The 16,565-nt window shown below is 36.6% G+C and overlaps 3 protein-coding genes across 4 annotated transcripts; 2 read left to right on the top strand and 1 right to left on the bottom strand.

The window, feature by feature from the left end:
* The first annotated feature begins 1,025 nt into the window (after positions 1–1,025).
* On the top strand, positions 1,026–6,497 carry LOC108195985 (nuclear poly(A) polymerase 4). 2 transcript variants are annotated; one of them, XM_017363027.2, is made up of 12 exons: positions 1,026–1,578; positions 1,695–1,772; positions 2,006–2,113; positions 2,971–3,033; positions 3,122–3,283; positions 3,690–3,803; positions 3,910–3,972; positions 4,064–4,393; positions 4,468–4,632; positions 4,753–5,637; positions 5,832–5,906; positions 6,005–6,497. In XM_017363027.2, the coding sequence occupies exons 1-11, from the start codon at positions 1,474–1,476 to the stop codon at positions 5,880–5,882; spliced, it is 2,124 nt and encodes a 707-aa protein (XP_017218516.1). In that variant the 5' UTR covers positions 1,026–1,473; the 3' UTR covers positions 5,883–5,906; positions 6,005–6,497. The 2 variants fall into 2 exon arrangements, with proteins under 2 accessions (XP_017218516.1, XP_063936973.1); XM_064080903.1 differs by having other exon boundaries at positions 1,035–1,578; positions 5,832–6,497.
* A 2,206-nt stretch (positions 6,498–8,703) lies between these two features.
* LOC108195986 (hexokinase-1) lies at positions 8,704–12,531 on the top strand. Its single transcript, XM_017363028.2, has 9 exons — positions 8,704–9,114; positions 9,461–9,611; positions 9,695–9,877; positions 10,547–10,621; positions 10,762–10,917; positions 11,046–11,144; positions 11,246–11,376; positions 11,524–11,605; positions 11,868–12,531. Exons 1-9 carry the CDS (start codon positions 8,843–8,845, stop codon positions 12,201–12,203), a joined length of 1,485 nt encoding a protein of 494 aa, XP_017218517.1. The 5' UTR covers positions 8,704–8,842; the 3' UTR covers positions 12,204–12,531.
* A 240-nt stretch (positions 12,532–12,771) lies between these two features.
* LOC108193815 (auxin-responsive protein IAA26-like) lies at positions 12,772–15,582 on the bottom strand. The gene is made up of 5 exons (XM_017360640.2): positions 14,753–15,582; positions 13,712–13,998; positions 13,305–13,449; positions 13,155–13,219; positions 12,772–13,038 (listed from the first exon to the last, which is right to left on the bottom strand). The coding sequence occupies exons 1-5, from the start codon at positions 15,103–15,105 to the stop codon at positions 13,007–13,009; spliced, it is 882 nt and encodes a 293-aa protein (XP_017216129.1). The 5' UTR covers positions 15,106–15,582; the 3' UTR covers positions 12,772–13,006.
* Between the last annotated feature and the right edge of the window lie 983 nt (positions 15,583–16,565).

Raw genomic sequence — 16,565 nt, 5'->3', positions numbered from 1 at the left:
AAATTATAACCAACAAATATATACAATATCATCGAAGCACAGTTGTCTTATAAATTCAACAAATTTTACATAATCTCCTACCCGTCCAATTTAACTGACGATTATAGCGAACTCTTTTAAAAATGTTGTACTAATATTTTGTTATAAAAGGTTAAAAATTTAAGATTGGGCCTGATTGTAAAATTAGCTCCTTATGAATCCTGGCAGTCTATAGCAGCCCAACTCTTGAGAATCATATTTTCACGGCATGTAACTGAAAAAGGGGCTTGGCCAAGTATAAGGCATCTCCATGCATGGAAGCAAATTTTTTGCCTAGATTTTGGCCCAGATTAAATCGTGTCATTTTTTCATTTCAGTATTTAGACCTAAATTTTAGTTCAAATTCATATATTAATATTTTACTTATTATTTTTATATTATTATTATTATATATTTTAACCAACAAAAAAAAATCTATATTAATGTTAGCATCAATATTATGATTATCTTGAAAAATCAAGAAATAATCTATTTAATTAAATCAAAATTCTAGTTTATATGATGTATTTATTCAGAAATTTCCGAATTTATATTTATTTTGAACTATGCGAAGCATTTCGTCGCTTACTACGCCTTTCTTCGTCTCTGGGTGCCCAGATATCTACCGTAAACTTTTTCTCGTTTGAAGCTCGATCTTAATTTTAACCATTCTAAGAAACTGATAAATGGATAGATCTTATCAACATCTATGGATGATAAATCATAGATTGAGTCATATCATATAGATTTTGAGTTAAAATTTTAATCCGCACTATATCTAAAATTTGCTTGGATATTTGTAAATATGCAATATAATAATTGAAAGGAAAAAAAACAAAAATGATTAAATTTTATTAAACGTGTCACATATAAAACCATACACCTCAGAATATACCACACGCCACTTTGTTTTTCATAACCGATGTCTTAATTCCCCACAAAAAACACGCCGTTACACGCGTAAAATCCAGGTAATGTTCGTACTTTATTTTCTGATTTTCTCCAAGAAAATAAATATCTTAAAAATAAAGTAAACCAAAATATCAACAGAGAGAGATCGAGAGAGATAGCGAGAGAGAGAGAGTTGTGATAGAATAGAAGTCGGATACTCGGGTGTGAACGTGCGCAACTCCCCCTTCCCCATCTTCCCACCTCCCAACCGCCTTGATTCATCACGTTTATCGAGGCACCCCACCCCATCTTTATCCTAATTCATCTCTGTTTCGGATCGAATCAAAAGAAGCATACCCTACTTGTAACACAATTAGGGTTTCCGATTCTTCAGTTTTCTTGATTTTCTTGATAATTTACTCTTGTTTCCTGATTTCCCGATCTAGGGTTTCTTGATTTCTCCGCACATCTTGTTCAATTTTGCCCATATAAATTCCCCCCTTTTGCCCAATTGTGCCCACTTGTTCAATTTTAGGGTTTGCTCGGTGTTTGTAATTGAGGCCAATGGTGGTTTCTGAGGGTTTGAACAACCACCCTGGTGTGACCAAGCCATTGTCTCTTGCTGGCCCATCTGAGGCTGACTATGTTAGAAACAAAGAGCTGGAAAAGGTCTCATCTTTTTTTTCTTAACTTATTTAATAGATTTTATAGATGGGTATGTTTGATTGTGTGTTTTGCTATGTGGTTAATTGGGTTGGCTAATCTTGGTGTTTTGGGTGGTGAAGTTTCTCGAAGATGCTGGATTGCACGAGACTATAGAAGAAGCTCTTAAGCGCCAACAGGTTCTTGCTCGTATCCGGGAGGTATAATTGTCATTAATATTTGGTGGATTTGGAAATATTGCAGTGTCATCATTGATTTGGAAATTATTAAGTAGTAGAATCTGTTGTCAGTGCTAGCGTGTTTCGAGATTAGTTATTTAGTATATGTGTAATACTTGATCTAGGCGGTACACTTTATTCACCTTTTTTGTTATTAGATTTGGTATATTGAATAAATAGATTACTCAGCGCTGCTTATTCCTATGTCATTGTAGATTGTCATAGTTTGGGTCAAGCAACTTACTCGCTTGCGAGGGTACACGGATCAGATGGTCGAAGATGCTAATGCTGTGATCTTTACTTTTGGATCTTATCGGTTAGGGGTAAGCATGTTGTCACTGTTACCTTGTGCAGCGGAGTTTGTTGCGATTATCTATGTATAGTGTTGGGTTGGTTATTGGTAAGAATGGAAGATTTAATTACCAGCACATAGGATGTGGAAGTAGTATATTTGGTTTTACTGATGTAGTGCAAGGTGTAGTTTGTACCATATATTAGATTTCTAATCTGATACTGAATGAAAAAGATGCCTATCAAGATTTTTGGAAACTATGTTAGCAATGCTATACACGAATACGAATTGCATGCAAAATAGCGATCCTTTGGGGCTGCTAGAGGACGGAAAAACAATGTTATTGGTTTTTTTCTAGCTTACTATCCAAAGTTAATTGAGGATATTGTGGCTGGCTATGACATTTCTAGTTAATATGTATCTTTCTTTTTGCTTTTTCTTTGTTTGGTTAGTTGAGACCTATATTTTTATGGGAACTGTCCGACACGCAATGTTATAGTTGTTTGTCTATCATAATCATCCTCTTGCTGTATTTTTTTTATATTAATTCAGAGTGAGTAAAAGTTAAAAAAGGTAGTTTCCAAACAATGCCATGATTCACAAGTTCTCTTTCATCTCCATCTGTTTTATAGAAATCCTACAATCTTTTCAACCAGGTAAAACTAATAGCCATTTGTGGTGGTTGTCTGTTCTGTCTGATTTCAAGATGGTTGATTGAGGTTCGGGCATTAGGTGTTATATTTAGTGTAATTCCCTGATCACCTGCATTGTTGCTTTCTTGATGTCTGCAATCTGTTTGAGTATGTTCTTCATGACCGTCTGTTTGCATATCTTTCTTTGTAATATTTTTTCTGTTGTGTGCTGAAACTTGAAAGTGTTCTTATATAGGTTCATGGTCCTGGAGCCGACATTGATACACTATGCGTAGGACCATCTTATGTCAATCGTGAGGTAAATTATGGATCGCGGTGATATTTTCTTAGAGGAGATGATACAGTATGTATATATATTCATGTAAAATGTGGACTTAATATTGCAGGAAGACTTCTTCTTTGTTCTACATAATATGTTAGAGGAGATAGAAGAAGTTACTGAACTACAGCCAGTGCCTGATGCTCATGTTCCAGTCATGAAGTTCAAGTTTGACGGAATATCAATTGATCTTCTGTATGCCAGTGTTTCGCTATTGGTTGTGCCAGATGTAAGTTTTCAAGTCATAGCTCACTGCTGATGGGTACTTACTGCTTATACCAAGATGACATGTGTATTGTTAGAAGTTTTTAACTGTTGCATTACCCTTCACTTTTGTGGTGCATCTCACTGCTGCCACGTTTATGACCCAGTTAACCTTTCAGTTTTTTTTCCCAACCTTGTAATCAGTTTCTTTTCCTTGAAATTTACTATAAACATAGACTTTTCTAGTTCGTATAATTGCCAATATTAGTATACACATTTTGGTAGCATCTTTTAATGTCTAAATGCATGCCTAGGTGTACTTTAAGCAAATATGTTGTCCTCTAGAATTTATTATTGCAGTAGCTTTAGCTTATTGATAATTGCGTCTTATGTGTTTTTCTGATTGAAGATACTAACTTAGCCCATTACAGGACTTGGATATTTCCGATGTGTCCATTCTATATAATGTTGATGAACCAACTGTTCGCAGTCTTAATGGCTGCAGAGTTGCTGATCAGATTCTGAAGCTTGTGCCAAATGTCGAGGTTCTTGCAGATAGACATTTTTCTGTTACTTAGTTTTGCTCTATTGTTAGTTTGTCGATATATGTCATTAGTTTTTTGTTTTTGATTTTTATTCTGAAAATTCTAGCATTTTCGCACTACACTCCGCTGTTTAAAGTATTGGGCGAAGAAGCGTGGTGTCTATTCAAATGTAAGCACTGGAATATTGTACATAGCTTTCTCTGCTTTACTTTTACCCTTAGGTTCGATTATAGATCCTTTCCTTGATACTCTCTTTTCAGGTGACTGGCTTTCTCGGCGGTGTTAATTGGGCTCTTCTTGTAGCTAGGGTTTCACAGCTGTATCCCAATGCCATTCCCAGTATGTTGGTTTCTCGTTTTTTTAGGGTCTATACTCAGTGGCGCTGGCCAAACCCTGTAATGCTTTGTGCGATTGAAGAAGATGAGCTTGGTTTTTCTATATGGGATCCTCGTAGGAATCCTCGTGACCGAACACATCACATGCCAATTATAACACCAGCTTACCCATGCATGAATTCTAGCTACAATGTTTCAACCAGTACTTTGCGTGTTATGACGGAGCAGTTTCAGTTTGGCAATAAGATCTGTGAGGTAGTAACCAAGTTTTTGTACATTTTATGGTAGCACACTTGAATTTTCTTTACCCATGTTATGTCAACATTCAGGAGATAGAGCTGAATAAATCACAGTGGAGTGCGTTGTTTGAGCCATATTTATTCTTTGAAAGCTATAAGAACTATCTGGAGGTAGACATTGTTGCTGCTGATGGTGATGACTTGCGTGCATGGAAAGGATGGGTTGAATCCCGACTAAGGCAACTGACTCTGATGGTATGCTATTCCACTTTGAAAGCGATAAAAGCTTAATTTGTGATCTCTGCTCATGGCACTAGCAAAATCAATTAGGAAACTACATCTTGTCCTTAGGAATATGTCTTCTCTGTGTTGCAGATAGAGCGAGACACGTATGGGAAGCTGCAGTGCCATCCGTATCCTCACGAGTATGCTGATTCATCGAAGCAGTGTTCTCATTCTGCCTTCTTTATGGGCTTACAGAGAAAAGAAGGTGAGGTAATACAAGAAGGTCAGCAGTTTGATATACGGGGGACAGTTGACGAGTTTCGGCATTCTGTGAATATGTATGTGTTCTGGAAGCCAGGAATGGAGATATCTGTCTCGCATGTTCGTAGAAGGCAGTTACCTTCTTATGTATTTCCAGAGGGCTATAAACGAAGTCGGCCACCCAGGCAGCATCATGAACAATCCTCTCCGGTTCACGAAGGTTGCAGGTCTGGGTCTGTTGGAAGACAACAAAGAAAGAGAAGAGACTTTGATTCGGTAAATGTGCAAGGCAGTCCTGAAAAACGTCAGTGCAGTGCAAGCCCTCAGAAACGCGACTCGTTTTCTCCTGAAATTATTAGTCACGTGGACAGAGATGTATCGAAAGAATGTACATCACCGGATACTCAAAGAACAGATGAAAGGGCTGGAATTAGTGGAACTGATGGAACTCAAAAGGTTGAAGGCGACAGTGTGGTGGTTGTAGGACATGTTGAGTCTGAGCAGGATATTATGTCTAGAGGAGTTGTTGATGATGGTTGTGTTTCTAATTCTAGTGTGGTGACCAGCATTACATGTGAAGTAGGCTCCTTAGTAGACACAGGTCCTGCATCACGAAGTGGAAGCAGTGAGGGCAATCCAGACAGTGTTGGTTGCAGCAACAGTCGGGTATCTTCGCAGGGTGATTCGTGTGAAGCAGACTCGGAGACACTTATGAATGATGGATGTGCAATAGATGGGAAAGTATCTGAAAGTGGTTCAAATGACGAGTTAGAGGTTTTTAAAATTAAGTTCAATATGCATTTCTACTTTTCTCATCAAAATACTTAATAAATTTTGTATTGCATAAACATTATGTGAATACTACTAGGTGATGTTGCTTTTAAACAGTTCTTAGCGTATATAATTTTGTGAAATGGTAGACTTTCTAGGATTCACTCATGTATGATGCATTGCTTTGTTTCATGCAGCATGGCCCTGCCCTTCAGAGGGCAATAGGTTCTGGTGATATTGCTGTTTGAGATCTTCCCGGGGGCGATATTGAGGCATGTGCATTTGATGTTAGATACTCACTTGTCAGTTTATTATTACTATTTATATCTTTATACTGCTTTTCTTTGTTTTTTGTGGTGTGCTTTTGTAGGTCATGTCTTATAACTTGAACAAAGAAGTCTGAAAGAGTTACCGAATGAGAAGTCATTTGTGAAAGCCAGCATTTCTGGTAAGTGATACTTTAGCTGCTGGCTTTCATTAATTTTCGTTTTTCCAGGCCTGCTACTTGTGGACTGCGGATGAAGCTGCATGGTTCGCAGAAGCTTTGCTCGTGATAGGATTAAAGTTGAGGGCCTTTCTTTCTTTTTTTTTTTTTTCTTTTTTCTTCCGTTTTCTTAACTCTAGCTGGGTGGGAGGTGGTGGAGGGGTAGACTCGGGCATCTTATTATGTACAGTTTTTAGCAATATATGTATCTGACTGGGCCAGAGGTGACACTCTTCTCTAGCAGATTGTAATTGCGAGGTAGTTAATGGGCTGGAACTTGTTTATAGCCCCGTGGATAATTTTCTAGGAGCGAATCATTTCCTACTTGTGTTAACTTCCTTTAGTAATCTGGTTGCCTGTGTAAAGTTTACTGATGTTATTCACTTGTTGCTGTCTGTGTTTGGGTGTGAGTTTATAATCATTGCAATTGTTTATAGCTGGCTCGGAAACAGTTCGTAACCTGGAGTGAATGTTTTCTATGTTTGGGCTGTTTAAGGTACTTGTACAGTTGCTGAAAAAATGTTTAAAGTTTTGTCCATCTTTCGAAACCAGAGCACGGCTTAACAGCCATTTATCTGGTAAAGCTCTGCCTTTCTAATGTGTGCTCAAGGGGTCACAATAAACACTAAATTCTATAAAAATTGCCTATTTTGATTGGTGGAGTTGATGTGAATGCAGAGGACCTATTATCATTTATGGTTCATCCACCAATCAAAAGGGGCTATTTTTGTTGGAGTTAGGGACTATTGTGTGCCCTTGGGCACACCATAGAAAATTCCTATATACTAATAATGTATACTAGCTTTAACATGGGCAGTGCACGGGTTAATGTATACACTGAAATCGTTATGTGAGATTTTACTAAAATTTTGCAGGGTTGTAAGATCAGCTTAAAGTCTTGTGAATTATCAAAATAAAAAAATATAGCTGAAGTATCTCACCTTCTATCGAATTATATAACTGAAATATTCTACATTCTGTCGAATTAATATTTTACACAAGTGCACTCTTTTTTACACGAAAAACATACTAACATATGAATTGATATTGATCCCGGAAATAAATTAAATAAATGAGAATTGATAAATAAGCTCCAAATTTTACTATTTAAGCTCCATTTCAATTTTTTCCTTTACCCAAATAGTATAATCACCTATAATATGGATGAAACATGGGTAAATGTGGTATAAAATATGGAATTGGAGCTTATTTATCAATTCCCTAAATAATATTATTCAAATTTGAAATTTCTCTTTAAAGAAGTTATTATTTTCATAAGAAAAATCCAATCAAATACTCACTTTTCTTTTTATCATACAGTACTAAATTTTGATTTAATTTGCTTTTTCGTATTAAACTAAAATTATAATGAATACCTGACAAAAAAAAATTATAATGAATACTTACCTGATTTTGTTACGAAAAGTTGGTGATTATAGAATTTTACATCGGTATCTTATCCATCATTATCTTTTACTATACACTTTCCAAAAATAATTATTATCGTCGAATCTGATATTCTGTCGAAGGCCACAACTAATCCTAAGAGCAACCCCAATGCAAGCCCTCCTTACTCATATTTGGTCTAGGTGGACAAAATTTAGGGGTTAGAATCAAAAATAAGTCCTCCAACGCAACTCCCTATCCCCTAAAAATTTTAGGGGAGAGAAAACTCATCCCCTTATTTGAGGGAGCAAAAAGCCAACCCCTATAATGCCACATCATCAATATCACCTATAATATAATATGTGGGTGTTTGTTTAGGACTTATAAGTCCAACTTCTAGATTATAAGTTATGAGCACTTATTCGTACCGTTTGTGTAATAAGTCAAGAAGTACTTATAAAAAGCTAGGAATGCTAGCTTTTGTTTCAGGGTTTCTACTTATTTCCCAAACACTTTAATCACTTATAAATCTTATCTTGCTTCTAACTTCTACTCCACTTATTTATTTTAAGCAAGAAGCACTTATTTTAAGCTCACCCAAACGGCTCTTATATATATTTACTCCGACTCTAGCTCTTCTTACATATTTTTTTTTAAATATTGAATAAATACTAATTTTTAAATTATAGGTAACGGGTATAGGTAATACCATTGGAGAAAAACAACTTTTTGCTTACTTATATTTTAAGTAATCATTATTTTATTATTTTTTAGGTAACCAATATAGGGATTACCTTTGGAGATGCTCTAACACGAGGGAGATTCGAACTAAAAAATTGATCCGTGACGAACAATTTTATGATCCTAGCTTTCTTAATCATCGAGGAGTTATATTATTCGGATAAGATTGTTATTACTTTTTTTTTTTTTTTGAAACTAAGATTGTTATTGCTTATTTAATATAAAATATATCCATTTCACAATAACAAGATAAGAAACATAACTTCTGTGAAATAATAAAAAAAGAAGAAGATTAAGATAAGAAACATAACTCGTTTATAAAGTCAAACTCATGAACTCCTAATGACAAAGCAACCTTGATTATGTTATAGTTAGAAGTTAGGCACACGTGAACAAAAATTATTTAAACTCCATTAATTAAGGTTTTACCACCTATAATCTCTCTAAATTTTTATTCCACATGCACACGATTAAAGTCATCGTTTGCATTGTTTGATCCCGTATTTTTCTCGAATCTCGATCTCGATCACTTTTTTTAACTTTATTTATTTGGTATTTTTTATTCCTAGTTGAAGGTGATTGTGATAGTGGGTGGTGATGGGTAAGGTGGGGGTGACAGCTGCGGTGGTCGTCGGGGCCGCCGTGTGTGCGGCGGTGGGGCTGCTTGTACGGAATCAGCTTAGGAGTTCGGGACAATGTGCACGTGCGGATGCTATACTTAAGGAGTTTAAAGACAAGTGTGGGGCCCAGAATTCGAAGCTGAAACAGGTGGCGGATGCAATGACGGTGGAGATGCATGCCGGGCTTGCGTCGGAGGGGGGGAGTAAGCTCAAAATGCTTATTAGTTATGTTGATAATCTTCCCTCAGGGTGGGTACACTCTGCACTCTTTATTTTCTCGATTTCGGATTCTTGACAGATGATTGTTTGAGACTGTTGAGACGTATTTTTATCATTTCTAATATTATAAGATATGTTATGTGTTAGATATGTTTTTGTGATCATATATTTATAAACGTGATAAGATATGTTGTAACAATTATATATTAGATTTGTTGTTGTGATCAGGTAGACATTAGTATGGTGTAAGATCTGATATTTGATTGCTAGTTTCTGATCTGTCCTAATAACCAGAAGTATCATTTTTACAACTACCTGAGTTTAAATCTCAGTGTTGTGTTAAATGGAGATTTTAATTATGTTTTTTGCGTTTTAGTGCCGAGGAAGGGGTATATTATGCATTGGACCTTGGTGGAACAAATTTTCGGGTACTTCGCGTGCAATTGGGAGGGACGGAGAGAGGAATTATTAATCGAGAATTCAGAGAGGTTTCCATTCCTCCAAATTTGATGGTTGGGACATCACAGGTATGTCTGTCTACTGAAGTTTCTACTTGCATTGCTGCAGAGCCTTGTTTTGTAAAATTGAACTTGATACGTTCTCCTTTCAGGAACTTTTTGATTATATTGCAGCAGAACTTGCAAAGTTTGTTGCTCAGGAAGAGGACAGATTTCATCTTCCTTTTGGTAGGAAGAGGGAATTAGGTTTTACTTTCTCCTTTCCCGTGATGCAAACTTCAATAAATACCGGGACTCTTGCAAGGTGGACCAAAGGTTTCTCTATTGATGATGCGGTTAGTGCTGATTCCCTGGCCTCTTTCATGTAGATACTCAATCTTGATCCAGAAGCAACATAAAATCATTTGGTCCATTTTGCTTGTTATGAATAGTTTTAGATAGTTCAGGTAAAAGTAGATGCGTTTAAACATGTGTGTGAGGTGTGTGTGCTTGCTCCCGTTCGTGCCTGTTACATGAGCTTGTGTGAGTTGCACGTGTGCGCCTCAACTATTTATACTTTCTTAGTTTAAGTAGATTAGTGAGATACCAAATTATATCTACAGACAGACCTTATGATCATGAATTGATAAGTCCCGTAGGTGAAATGGAATTTGTCATAACTAATATAACACATTCAATGAAGAATTTGCAAGTGACTTCTAAGTTCTGACCTGTGTATTGTTAACTTATATACCAGTTAAACGGCTTGTCTAGCAGCTACACTCTAGCTTGCTAAGTTTATCTTGATATTATGAACGAGATAGATTACTATAAGCAACAAGAAGTACATCTTTTCTGTCATAATATTTATAAAATAGGATATTTCCCTTGTTAGTTTACTGCAGATTTCAGAAACCACTCGTGATCACTTCGAACTTTTTTATTAACATATGTTATGATTGTTTGCTTGTAAGCAAGAGCAGCTGGTTAACTCGTGCCTCATTAATGTAAATTGCCTGTTTTAGGTTGGTAAAGATGTGGTAGGCGCACTATCAAGTGCTATGGAACGACAAGGTGTTGATATGCACGTGTCTGCTCTGGTATTAATAAATTCTTTGTTGCTAATACTGAAAGATTTAATGGTGTATAAGAGATAGCCTTTTGTTGGCATCTGGTGTCTCGGCATCTTAGGCATTGTCACATGTTTTAATAATTGTTGTGTTTCCAAACCGGTCACTAGGTTAATGACACAGTAGGCACATTAGCTGGCGGAAAATATGCCAACAAGGATGTTGCAGTGGCAGTAATTATGGGCACTGGTACAAATGCAGCTTATGTGGAGCGTTCTCAAGCAATACCTAAATGGCATGGCCCTCAATCTGAATCAGGAGAGATGGTGAGCTCATTTTCTCACTGTCTGCTCTGTTGATCTTTTAACTCATATATGTGCCTTAATTTTCGTGAGGTACCATATTATTGCAGTGGTTAGCATGACTAAATATTCTGACCCCATCATGTTTTTAGGTTATAAATATGGAATGGGGAAACTTTAGGTCCTCGCATCTTCCCCTCACAGAGTATGATATTGGGCTAGATGCTGAAAGTTTGAACCCTGGTGAACAGGTGATCATTTTCATATGCATGCATTAACAAGTTTCCACGCAGTATGCTTTTGCAACACAGTTGATTACTGCATCTTCTGAACTCCCTATTGTATTTTGCAGATGTTTGAAAAGCTAACTTCTGGAATGTATCTGGGAGAGATTGTCCGCAGAGTTCTATGTAGGATAGCTGAGGAATCTACGCTTTTTGGTGACACAGTTCCACCAAAGCTTAAGACGCCATTTATATTAAGGTATATATTCACATAGTCTTTGCAAGTACTCATTCTAACAGATCTTTGTTTTCCTTGCACTTGTCTTGTTCAGACTTTAACTTAGTCTTGTTATATATGAATGCATCAATAACATTACATAATTGCATCCTTTGTTGCAATACGCAGGACTCCTGACATGTCTGCGATGCATCATGACACATCATACGATCTGAAAGTGGTCGGAAGTAAATTGAAGGATATATTGGAGGTATATATCATTTTTTTTAACCTTTTGAGTCCGGAAAAAAGAATACCTGAGAATCAAAGGGTGCCTGACCGGTGTCAAAAGTTCCCCTTGTGCAAGAAGCACCTAGAGTTTAAATTCACCTCCCACACTGTCTATACTTGAAATATATATCAATTATGCAAAAATGAAGAAAATGCCAAGGCATAGCCTCCGTATATAAAATGTTTTAGAAGAACTGTCTTAATACTTAGCATAGTCTCTTAATTGTGGTCTTTTGGTTCAGATATCCAACACTAGCCTGAAAGCGAGGAAATTGGTGGTTGAGCTATGCAGTATCGTTGCCACACGTGGTGCTCGACTAGCTGCAGCTGGAATCTTGGGCATCTTGAAGAAAATGGGAAGAGATATTTCCAGGGATGGAGAACCACAGAGGACAATTATAGCCATGGACGGTGGATTATATGAACATTATACTGTATATCGCGTGTGCTTAGAAACCACACTCAGAGAATTGCTGGATGCTGAAGTGTCAAAAAATGTAGTCTGTGAGCATTTCAATGATGGATCAGGCACTGGTGCTGCTCTTCTTGCTGCCTCACATTCCTCTTATGCAAGCTAATCTGGAAATACTGATCAGGCCCTGATTACGTTGAAGGAATCATATCCGTGCTGCATTTTCTTCAAAGTTAGATTTTGTCGAAGGAGATCATCCCTGGTCTGCATTTCTTCTAAGTTCTTTTTTCATTCCTTTTTCTGAAGCCTTGCTGTTCTAATGTGTTATGCTAAATGAGATTCTAGTTCTTCTAACAGTTTACTGTCCCAAATATATAATTAAGCACATATATATAATTTTTGTAAAACGAATTTATCGACCTATTGGCATAAAAAGATTTAATTATGCTCAAATCTTTTACATCTATGAAATGAGTATGGAATTCTGTTGGTTATTTGGTTATGTCATTCTCATACCATCTGTATTCTGTAGTGACTTTTTTTTCTTCTTTCCCATGATTAAAATGTGATGAATAAAACAAAAAGGACCAACACCTGTCCTCCACAATCAATGACAATTTGCTTAACACTGTGTACTTGTAGATTGACGGTTTTGGAACCTGACAAACGACTGATACAACTATTTTTTTACGACTCTTTTTGTTAGAAGATATTAATTCTATAACGGGACCGTATGCCTAAATAGATATGGCATTGACAATTAGTTAGGAAGAACTACAAGGCACCTGAGTCTTGACTATGCAAAAAGAGCAACTAAAAAAGCAAGTACATGCATCTTTCTAAGTTGCGACAGTCAACTAATGCCTTTCAATTTCATTACACATCAAAATCCAATATATTCCAAGTGATAAACACCAGCCAATTCATCCTAATGGAGTAGTGTCGTTATATCAGTTCCGCGCAGAAGCATCAAGCTGGTTCCCTTTCTTGCTTGCTACCGACTGCAGAAGAAGACAGATAGGCATGTTACTAGAGCCGAAGAGGACTAATCTTACTCAGTTCCGCTGTTGCTATCAGTGATCAAATGTAGGTAAACAAGAACGAGAAGAATACTCACAAAGTAGTGAAGAAAGTTCAGAGCTCTTCAACACACGCAATCTCTTGACTGTGGACACGAACATGCTGCACAAGTAGCCAGATGAAAAGTTAGAAGTTCTGTATAAATTAGATTATCCTATCTTATCATTCACAGTCGCGAGATGCTTACTGCCATGGTACATCCCCCACAAGCATTCTGTCGCCTTCATTATCCTCGTAGACAAGCGTATATTCCCCAGTCCCATCCAACAATCCTGTGATGGCTTTCTCTCCTTGGCTATTCTGAATGTTGTTAACTGACGGATCAGTTTGAGCTGAACAATGAAACAAAGACGGAACAAGTCAGAAGAAGATATACATAAAAATTGTCATGGGCACGAGTACTTAGCCATACTTGGCTCAAAGCAGAGATTGTCATCTGAACCGCTATTAAGCTTGTTTGCTTCTGATAATCCTACCATAACATCCTATGTTCAAACCATTACCAATTTACCGAAACATCAAATTTAATTAACATACATTTTTTCCTATTAAGGCCAACTAGGTAAACTTAATACATAACAGTTACAGAATAACCTGCCAAGAGGCCTCTGAAGAGTTCATCAACAGCAGAAGATAACTTTTCATAGCTATCATAGGCTTTAAGATCGACTTTTCTTCCAATAGGGACTCCATCCATATTGATCTTCACAAAGAGACCTTTCTGAAATCTTTCAGTTGGCCTCTTGCCAGCAATCTTTGTCGAAACCTCATTAGTTGCCTTGGTTTCAGTTGGCAGCTTCGAAGCACAGCCACTTGCAATATTCTTCCTGAATGATCGGATTGGCGGCCATCCAACAACCGGACCAGGAGCTGAAGTAATTCTGCATTACAATGTACACATACATAGTTGTCAGACCATAATCCGAAACCTAGCTCAAACGAGACACTAACAGATAAAATTAGTCATTAGTAAAAAGATTAGGACATAACCAACACAAATAAGCAATAATTAAATTAACTAATGTAGTAATGTACTGCAAGAAAACAGAGGAATAAGTACCTTATATACAAATTATCATAAAGTCACAAGACAAACGACAAAACAAGTGAATAAAAAGTGATCTTTCAATGCAAATGGTCAGTAAAAGATTTTATTGTCTAAAGGTGAAAAGATTATCATGTAGCTAAAATGGTAATGAGAAGCTGAAATTCAAAGCTCTGCACTGGTCCACAATGAAACTAAAAGGAGCAAAGGACTCTTCAAAAAGAGGAATCTCACAATCTACAGCACAACAAATTTCCTGTTTTAATCTTTTCCATATCATTCAGAGTCTAATATAACACCATTGAACCCGACATCTCGTAAAAAGAGCGAAAGAGATAACACTGAATCAAGAGGCGGATAATCAAGAAAAGACTAGCATAAATGAAAATCTTTGAATTCTAAGAAGTAAAATTTGGTTTGCATGGGGAAGATATATACAGTTAAAGCTCTGTGTTATCATTAATATCTCAAGTATGGACCACAGGCCACAGGTAACAATTGAGTTAATAGGGTGAATATCCTCTGTCTAATAGAAAAAAGACAAAACACCATAAAAGGAATACAAAAAAAGCTGGGAATCTAAAAAGCACCTTTTCTGAGAGCTCTTGTGAACAGCTGTATTATTTGCAGGAGCTGGTGAAAATCCTCTCTTTTCTGCATTCTGTATTGATTCCTTTCCCACAGCAGGAGCCAAGCTTTGTTTGTATTGAGAGCAAGATCTTGACCATGGACTCACTGTTGCATCATCAAGAACCTTTGAACTGTTTTCTTGAAATGAACCATTGAAGCAACCAAGAGACAGAAATGCAGAAGAGGTGTTTTCACAAGTTTCAGTAATGCATTCTTTCTTGATCTCCCAATCTTCATCACCTGGTGGAGCAAGCCTCAGCTCCAGCTTGCTGTCCTCACAATCCCAGCCCCTGGAACTCAAACCCTTTTTCATAAGGCCTCACAAGACTCAAAAATCAAGAATGGCAAAAATGAACTGATACCCAAGTGAAATAACCAAGAAAAACTAGCAGAAACACAAGAATCCTCAACTGGGCACTTCACCAAACATGATTCTTGAATGCATTTATACATGAAAAAGTGAATGCTTCACCAAGGCTCTAGTACACAAGGACCACACACTACACAGCCAGCCCAGAGGTGTGAAGAGAATCAGAAACTCTAGGCCTAAACCTCAAGATTTTAAACTGATCAAAGCACAAACAAGAGGAAAACTATGATGTTTATATATAGAATGTGAGCTAGGTTGTTAGGGACTTAGGGGTAGGGGGAGGAGGGGAAAGCAATAGGGTTAGAGAGAGATGCTGCAATGAGTATTAAAAGCTAAAACAGGGAGGGTAGTGAAAAAGAAAGAATGGGAATTATTAGAAAGAAGAGCATAAGATGAGCACGCAACCCTTTGCATTGGGTTATACGGTTCAGGAAGCAATGCATGCTGACTTTCTTATCTCATCTCTTGTGTATTTGTATGTGTATACATGCTCACATTCAGAAAACAAACAAACGGACAAAATATGCTCCTAGAGTAGAGTTCGAGAAGGAGAAAATGCATGAAGATTTCACTTCTCTTATTTTTCTTTGGGATTAAAGTTTCGAGTAGTGTTATAGAGATGATAATACTCCCTCCGTCTTAATTTATATGTCCATTTTTGGAAAAAAAATTGTTTCGAATTATTTGTCCACTTCAACTTTAAATACAAAATTATATTTCCAGATTTAATTCTACTTCACATATCTTTTATTTATGTGGCCGTTTAAGTGAGTTTAAAATAAGTGCTTCTTGCTTAAAATAAAAAAGTAGAATAGAAGTTAGAAGTAAATCAAGACTTATGAGTGATTAAAGTGTTTGAGAAAGAAGTAAAAATTCTGAAAGAAAAACTAACTTTCTTAACTTTTTACAGGTGCTTCTTGACTTATTAGACAAAATGTATTTTGACCCATCTAACATTCAAACTCTGGCTTAAATTTATTATGGACAGAAATAAGAGATTATTTCCGTGAAAATCGCAAAATGACTAGTGACACATAACTTATACTTTGTACAACAGTGTTGTATACCAAGAGGAACTCTGTGTTTCATTTCATCTACAGTATGTGTGTCACCTCTATCTAGAATCATGCATCTAGTAACATCTGGTTTCTTAAACTAACAGGCTAATTAGGTTTGTTAGCACAATCCCCCAAAACATCCCCCTTGTCCTTAATCCTAACCTACTAACATCAACTTTATTAGCTTCAGTCCTGGAAAAGGAGACATTACTACACCAGTGTTTGGTTTACAAATAACATCTTCAGAAAATCAGATAGTACATCTGTTTGCTGAAAAGAAAAACTGGGAGAAAAAAGAAAATTAATTATAAATTATTCATTAACTTTGGGAGTGATGCTACTCTA

This window comes from Daucus carota, chromosome 7, assembly GCF_001625215.2.
Source record: "Daucus carota subsp. sativus chromosome 7, DH1 v3.0, whole genome shotgun sequence".
NCBI classification, from domain to species: domain Eukaryota; kingdom Viridiplantae; phylum Streptophyta; class Magnoliopsida; order Apiales; family Apiaceae; genus Daucus; species Daucus carota.
This window is presented reverse-complemented; position numbering and strand designations above follow the sequence as displayed.